The sequence below is a fragment of the Saccopteryx leptura genome, chromosome 2 (genome assembly GCF_036850995.1).
Source record: "Saccopteryx leptura isolate mSacLep1 chromosome 2, mSacLep1_pri_phased_curated, whole genome shotgun sequence".
NCBI lineage: Eukaryota > Metazoa > Chordata > Mammalia > Chiroptera > Emballonuridae > Saccopteryx > Saccopteryx leptura.
In genome coordinates, this window is record NC_089504.1 from 296,336,031 (window position 1) to 296,344,602 (window position 8,572).

General features: G+C 44.0%; 1 protein-coding gene across 2 annotated transcripts in view; it reads right to left on the minus strand.

The window, feature by feature from the left end:
• WNT2 (Wnt family member 2) overlaps positions 1 to 1,201 on the minus strand; it is a 62,425-nt gene extending 61,224 nt beyond the window's left edge. For both annotated transcript variants that reach the window (XR_010748814.1, XM_066362538.1), the window contains exon 1: positions 220 to 1,201. Coding sequence is in view for 1 of the 2 variants with exons in the window: in XM_066362538.1 (XP_066218635.1) it covers positions 220 to 302 (83 nt within the window). In the remaining variant the exon portion in view is untranslated. The remainder of the gene's footprint in view (positions 1 to 219) is intronic.
• Between the last annotated feature and the right edge of the window lie 7,371 nt (positions 1,202 to 8,572).

Genomic DNA, 8,572 nt, shown 5'->3' on the forward strand with positions numbered 1-8,572 from the left:
GGGTGTTTTTGTTTGTTAGTTTGGAGTTGTCAAAGTTGGAATGGTCCTCAGAGGAAAAGCGAAGGGGCTCAGGATAAGGCGATAGGAGAGGGCAGCGGCCAACGTTCGGCTGGAACCCGCGGCTGCCGGGGCCGCGGGGAGGTGCCGCCGAAAAGGGTTTCAGCACGGTCCCCATTCCTATATCAAAAATGCCCCCCGCGCCCGTACGCGTGGACTTACCACCATGAAGAGCTGACCTCAGGGCTGAGCCAGATCAAGAGCAGAGGGAGCCAGAGCCAGATTCCACCGAGAGGGGCGTTCATATTAACCCCCTTGGCGTCCGCATCAGGTCAGACTCCGTGTGCGGGCGCCATGCGTGCCCGGAGCAGAAGCGCTCAACACCGAGGGCGCCTCCTCACCGCCGCCGGCGCCCCCGCCCCCCGCTGGGTCTGCGGAGAGCGTCGAGACTCGCTGATAAAGTTTCAAACGACTAGCGGGCGAGCGATAAAGGCCAGCCCGGCCGCCTCGCCCACAGCGCAATTCCCCAGGCGCAGCGAGTGCGGGCAGCGGAGAGCTCTGCGCGCCTTCCGCGCGCCCCAGGCCGCTCTGCTTCCCACCCGCCCGGGCGCAGTGGTGGGAGGGGGCGCTGCGCCGGGCGCCCGCGGGGAGGGGCGCGGGGTTTATCCAAGGGTGGATGAAATGATGGGAAGAGATGTCTGCGGGCGAGATGAGGCGTGGAAGGAGCAACACCGCTGCTTGGCCACGAGCTCCAGCGGAAGCAGGCACCTTTCGGGAAGCTCTCAGCCAAAGCACATCGGTGGGCTCCGACCACAGGGACTCACGGCGACCCTCCGGCAAACAGGAGCGTGCGACGTGGGGAATCGAGGGAGGGAATAAAAAGATAACTGCGCACAGAAAACAGGAACCCAGAGAAGATTTTCAACTCATTGCTCTCCCTAACGCCGAGAGGAAGAGCGAGCACTTGTAAATTTGAAGCTGCCGAGTCTATGCAGGGCAAGGATGCGGAGGGAGGGGCCGGGCCTCAGGGAAATGAAGACTTGTGGCCTCGATTCCTGGTGCTGGGCTTATATACAGAGCTCGCAGGGAGGGGAGCCGGGAAGGTCCATGACCCTCCGAACCTCACCCAAGCGTCTAGGCCAAAGCGTCCGGGGAAGATGCGGTTTTGACGCACACCCAGCTCCTCCCCGCTTTTGTGGAGCGCAAAAGATCAAGGAGGGAGGAACCCAGGCAGCGAGGAGCCCGCCGGGGTCGCGCCTCCTGCCGCATGGCGCTCAGCCTCTGAGCTTTGCGGAGGTAAAGGGACCCTCTCCGTCCTGGATCAGGGCCCCCGCAGAGCCAAGAGAGAGAGGCTCGGGCACGGGTGGAGCATCTTGAGCAGCAGTTGGCTCGTCGCCCCGCCGTTTATCACCGGAAAGGAAGACCAGGAACTCGCGGCGGCCGTGAACTGTTCCACTGCTCTTTTCCTGGGGCGGAGGGACGCGCCGCCCGCGCGGGGAGCGTGCCTCGGAAAGCCTGGAATGTGTGTGTGTGGGGGGGGGGGGGGGGCCCGGTGGGCGCCGCATTGTTCGCAGGGCGTGCAGGGGTGGCTGCACAGATAGGAGGAACCGGCTCTCCCCTCACCCAGTCCTCAGGCGAGAGCGGCAGCCTCGCCGGGCGCGAGAGCGGTGAGGGGCTGGAAGGGGCCAAGCTCAGAAACGCCAAAAACCTGAAAGATGCTGTCATCGCCACCCTTTCCCCCCCCCGCTGGTCCCCGGCAGGTCCGGCCCCTCCCAGGCTGACCCAGATACATCCCCGTTTGGGTCCGGAAAGGGAGGAGAGGGAAACAAGCACCGCGCCACCCACGACTCGGGAAGAGCAGGGCTCCGCGCCAGGGCCGCTCCGTATCGCTGGGCCACGACCCAGGGGAAGTTCTGGTCGGTCTGTGCCGGTCGCGAGGGAGGGGCGGCTGCGTTTCTTCTCACAGTGTGTGCTAGCACTGGTGGTGGTGGGTGGGAGGGATGGGCTGCGATGTGACAGGCACCAAACAGCAACAAATACCTCGTTTACCTTTACGCGTCTGCTTGGAAACCTCTTTCCTGGGTGAAGCAGAAGAATAAACTGAAATCTAATCCCACACTCCTTTACCCACAGTCTCTTACAGTAAAACCATACACTTGGGGCATTAGAAGAGATGGGTGGCTCCGGGGGAACCATAAATTGCCAACATTCCACTTCCACCAGCGAATATTGTAGGTGTGTGTGTGAGTGTGTGTGTGTGTGTGTGTGTGTGTGTTGAAAAACGAGGCAGTTGTGTGTTTCTCTCATAGACAAGACCTGAAACTACCTGTACAACTCATGCCGCCTCAGCATATAGTATCCTCACAGCCAAGGGGAGTTAGGAGTAGGTGGAGTGCGACCATCAGCTTCGAGGCCTCTTCTCTCCGCCCAGGGAATTTATCCGCTGGCCAGGAGATCTGCCCTTCAGTTGTTGGTGAGGCCAATGGAATGACGTAAACCTGAAACAGATCTCCTGGAAGAAGAATGGACCATTCCCCCAAACTAATTAAATTCACCCCAAAGGACTTTGTCCTGGGGCAGGAGGAGAATCCACACATGCCTGTGGAGAAGAAATTGGGCTTGGTGAAAGGCAAAAGTCTGAAAAATTCAGATCAAGAAAAGCTAAATCTAGATGTGAAAAACGTCCACCCCAGCACCCCTTCCTGACCGGTCAGATGACTGGTCACTCCCACATCTCTTATTCCATTTCCCTGCATTCTCCACCCCTATGCACTTAGGACACATTGTGAGCTTTTTACAACTTCTTTTCTTGCCCAACAGGTCTGACTTTCCTCTCTCACCTATACCTGTTCTCTTGATGGACACTTCACTCTTAAGATAGGATGTTTACTATTAGAAGAACTTTGGAAATGCTCAAGAAAATAAAGAGGAAAAAGGGTCATTACAAACTCCACTTCTCTTGCAAAAAAAACTACTATCCTCAAGAACAGTTAATAAATAAGGCAGTAAATTGCATATGACTTCAGCCTTGCTATAGCAGATGATGAGGTAAGGAGAGACAGGGTTCAGAGTGCCCTTAGATCCATGAATTTTATGTCTGATTTTTGGTTTCTTCAATGAGAAATATCAGAATCGACTGTAAAACTCAATTACAGTATACAGAGCCCAATTCTCTTTCAGGATTAATGTTAGTTTGCTTGTAACTTCAGTATAGCATTGTAGCCAAATGAGTCAGTCTATTTTCTTAGTTAGATCCATTGTTTGTCTAATCTCCCAGGGCAGAGAGAGAACTAATTTACTACCAAACCATCTCCACCCTTTAAAAATGGAGAGTTACTTCTAAAACCAAATAGTCATTTGTCTTTCAGTCTGAACTGGCTTTTCTTAAGGCCATGTCTCCCAAGTTAGCTATTCACTAACCAGTGATTCAAAGGTCAAGTATCTACGACTTAAGACTTCATGACCTTAAGTGAGAACTTGGTGTATTAGGACGGGTCAAGAATGGAAAAGAAAAAAATATATATGTCTTTTATACTTTTCTCTAAGAGTATTATACACATAACAACATAGGTTAAGTTTGAAATTTAAAGTTTGTCTGCAGTGCCTTTAAGACATTGCTCCGTTTCCCCTTTGGTCACTCCTAAAATTTTTATTAAGCACACTTAACTATTTGTCAGAAATTGCTTTTAAGAAAAGTATTTCTCATATCAGTGATTTAAATCTCAATGTGTGTTTAAATTAATGTACACCAAGAACTTACTTCCAGCCATGAGAGAGTAATAAGTACCTGATTTATTCTCCTTCTAAAAACAAAAACAACCCCCCTCCAAAAAAAACACCAAAAATCCCAAAAGCCTCTAACACTGGACAAACTAGATGAGATGAATTTTTTTCAGGGATTGGTAGGCAGCACAGCTGTCACCAATGTGAGAGAAGGGACATACACAGGGTGTGTTCCACAACTGGCCCATAGCTGTTCTGGCTATTTTCTGAAGGGCACTTTTTCTGGGGTGCAAGAAAGTGGAACCCAAGCAGGGCAACAGACTCATTAAAGATGAAGAGAGCAGAGTTCTGTGCTGTTGAAGCAGCTGAAAGTAGCAGGGCAGGGTGTCTGAAAACAGGGAGCTATGAAAAGGGAGGCCACACAGGTCTACATGGAGCTTCACCATGGGCCCTGGGCCAGAGCTGGGCTGAATACAGAGATGACATGCTGGGCCTGGCAAGGATGGCCTGCTGTGTGTGATGCGGTGTAGGGAGCCTTGGAGCTTCAGCTTAGCAGGGTGGAGAGACCACATTGTGCACTTCAGACATTCAGCTGGGATACTAGAAAGGCCATCCCTCTAAAGTAAGGGTCATGACTTTGTGTAAAGAGCATGTCATAGGAAAAAAAAAAAAAAAATCCAAAATTTTGTTTTTCCATATCACAGGCTCAAACAATAAAAGCATATGGGACAAGGGGAATTTAGGAGAATAAAACCAACATCCATTAAAAGAAGACAGACTTGTATCACTTACAATCTCAAGCATACAATAAAAAATTAATAGGCAAGTGAAGAACCTGAAAAATGTGACCCGTTCTCAAGAGAAAGTGGTCAAAAAGAAACTGACTCTGAGATAACCCAGATGTAGGAACTGTCAGGAAGGAAATTTTAAAGTAGCTCTTATATATTGAATATAACTATGTTCAAGTATTTAATGGAATATATAGTCACAGTGAATAAATAGATGGAGAATCTCAGTAGAGAAATGGAAGCCAAGAAACAAAAATAGGGAGAATATATTAAAGCTGCATTAAAAGACACGAGAGTTCCTGGGACAAACGGTGAGATATGGCTGACTTTTAAACAGAAACTATTGATATCAGAAGACAGTAGTATAACACCTTTAAAAGGGGGACTACTAAACTGGGACTCCATAATCATTGTAAAGCTCTTTCAGAAATGAAGAAAGAATGAAGCCTTCAAACAAAAGTTAAGAAAATAAATATTAAGTTAGTTCTTTAGGATGAAGGAAAATTCTAGCAAATGGTATTATGGAATCATAGGAAGGAATGAACAGTGGGGAAGGTAAAGTTGTAAGAAAATATAAAAAAGATATTGACTGTTAAACAATAGCTGTTATATCTTGTGAGGTTTAAAACCTATAGAAGGAAAGTATATGACATTACAGCCCCAGGAGCAGAAGAAGCTCTGGTTCCTGGTGAGATGGAGTAAGCATGCCTCACCCTGTCTCTCCCTGTGAATACAGCTACACAACTTGCAGTTAATGCATGGGAAAGCTATTTAAAGACTCTGAAAAGAAAATGGTAGCAGGTGGATTGATGAAGACCAACATTTTAAGTAGCAGTAAATGATGATAAGTTTCCTATTTCGGTATTTCCTCTGCTGCCTTGAAGCCTAGCGCCAAGGCAGCCAGATTCTTGAAGTGGGAAACTTGCTTCCAAAAAGCAGAGAGACCTACAGAAGAGGTCTTCAGAGAAGCCATCTAGTTTCTACCTAAGGAGCACAAAAGGGACTGCTAACATCCTCAGAGTGTAAAAAATCCCCTTGGTTCTTCCCTCCCTTTCCTTATACCTCGGTCCCCTGGGAATGCCCAGGTGAATGTTGGCAGTAGTGACAGTGGCAGCAGGGAGAGCCAACACATGTCTAAAATGTCAAGAGATGGGAAATTCCTCTCTGAACTGAGACACTGAGGTCCCAAGAAGGTCAAACAAATTCCATGACTTAGTTTCTCTCTTTCTCTGCTGCTGTGTGCTCCAGACATGGGTGCAGCCACAAGAAGTTATGGCAGAGTGAGGTAACTCAAGTCACAGATTCTTGCCAGAAGACCAAAAAGGGGAGTCCTTGAGAACCAGACAGTATATGGGAAGTAATGAAACATCCAGAGTTTGGGACACTAATCCCATAAAGTAATATGTAAACTGCAAATCTTACCCCCAAGCTGTAGATCTGACTCTAAAGATCACACCAAAGGCGTTGAGAACAGAACTATGGGGGAGATGACCTTCCAGCTCCCAGACAATCTATTGAGTTTACACACGAGGCAGCCATGCATAGCATCACAAAGGCTATGAAAACTGAAGTAACAGGACAAGAAACCACAAAAGCTGGTCAGAATTTTTGTCTTGACTAGGTTGATTATATGCTAAAATAAAATGACCAACATTGTCCATAGGATTTAAACAAAAGCTAGAGTCTGTTAACATTCTATTCAAAGTGTTCAGGATAAAATAAAAACTACCTGGCTTACAAAGAAGCAAGAATATTCCAACTCAAATAGAAAATACAATGTACAGATACTGATTCCTAGATGACACAGATGTTGAAATTATCAAAAACTTTTAAAGCAGCCATTTTTCAAATGCTCCAAGAAATAAGGAGAAATACTTTTGAAACAAATAGAAAACAGGAAATATCAGCAAAGAAACATAAAATGGAGAAAAAGGAACCAAAAATAAAGTCTGCTCTATCTTTTACAGTGAGATATAGTGAAATATTTATCTCATTGTATACAGCCAACATCAAATGGAGATGACAGGAAAGTGTGAGTGAACTTGAAGACAGAGCAATAGAAATTATCCTGTCTTAACATGAAAAGAAGAAAAAATCGAAAGGAAATGAGCAATACCTGGAATAATTCTATAAAGTATAACATTGTCTCATGGAATCCTAAAAAGATATGACAAAAAGTTCATTGCAACAAAAAATATTTGCAGAATTAATGGCTAAAATCTTCCTAAATTTCATCAAAGACATAAATTTTGAGATTCTAAAAATCCAGCAAACTCCAAACAGGATAAACCAGAAGAACTCCATGCAAGATACATCATACTCAAACTGCCTAAAGTTAAAGGCAAAGACAAAATATCTAAGCTGACAGAGACAGATGATATGTTATGGGGAATAGAGGAGAATCATGATTTGAATGACTGTAGATTTCTTATCAGAAATTATGAAAGTAAAAGAAAAAGTATTTTTAAATCTCTGGAAGAGAAGAAACTTGAGCCCAGAATTTTATATCCAGTGAAAATATTCTTCATCAATGAAAGTGAAATAAGGACATGCTCAGATGAAGGGAAACAGATAATTCATTGTCAGCAGACCTGTTCTAAAAGAAATGCTAAAGGAAGTTCTTAAAAGGGAAAGATACAAGAATGAAGCTTAGAAAAAGTAGAATGAAGGAAAGGTGGGAGAAATGGTAAGTATTCTACTAAACTTCCACTTCTCTCCAGTTATTTAAAACATGTTTGATGAAGGCAAAAATAGCAACACTATCTGATAGTATTTTTATTGTATATAGAGGTAATACATAAGAAACTATATCAAACAGGGAGGGTAAAAGAACTTACATGGTGATAAGAGTTGTACATTCTACATGAAGTTGTAAAATGTTGATTCTAAGTACACTATAAAAACTTATGTGTGTATAACACAATTATATACCAACCACTAAAAAAAAACTGTACAAAAATATACTACAAAACATAATACATTAAAATAAAAAATGTTCAAATACTCCAAAAGAAGGTAAGAAATGGCAATCAGAGGAGTACACAACAGTATAATTAGAAAACAAATAATTAAATGGTAGGCATAAATCAAACATATTATATAAAATATATATGATCCCAACACAAAAATTTAAAAACAAAGATTGAATAAAGAAAAGCCTAAGACTCAACTATATAATATCTGCAAGAAACTCACTCCAAATATTCTAATACAGGTAAGTAAAATGAAAAGAATAGAAAAAGATAAATCAGCAAACTATTTTTAAAAAGTTGAAGTAGAGATATCGATATCAAAATAGGTTACTAAGCAAAAACATTCACCTGAAATGAGAGACATGATATAATGATAAAAAAAAAAGTGCCAGCTCATAGTCCTAAATGAGTATGAACCAAACACTTTCAAAATATATGAAGCAAAAATTGACAGAATTGAAAGAAAAAATAAAGACACAATTATAGTAGGAGATATCAACATTCCACTGTCAATAGTTGATAGAATGAGCGGACAAAAAATCAGCAAGATATAGAATTGTACAGCACCATCCACCAACTGAATTGACATTCATAGAACAAGTTATTCTATGACAGTCAATATACATTCTTCTCAAGTGGACATGAAACATTCACTAAGAGAGATAATATACTGGGAAATAAAATAAACCCAATTAAATAAAAGGAACTGAAATTATACAAAGTATGTTCTCTGATCATAATGGAATTAAGTGGAAATCAATAAGAAATTCAGAAAATCTCTTAACTTTTGGAAATTAAGCAACATATCTCTAAACAACATATGGGTCAAAGAATAAAATCTCAAGCACTATGAGAAAATATATTTTTTTCTTTCTTCTTTTCTAAGTAACAGGAGGGGAGATAAAGAGATTCCCACATGCGCCCTGACTGGGACCCACTGGGAACCCCCTGCCTGGGGTTGATGCTCTGCCCACCTGGGGCCATGCTTGCAATGGAGCTATTTTTAGCACCTGAGGTGGAGATTCCATGGAGCCACCCTCAGTGCCCAGGCTCTATATGCTTGAACCAACGGAGCCGCTACTGCGGGAGGGG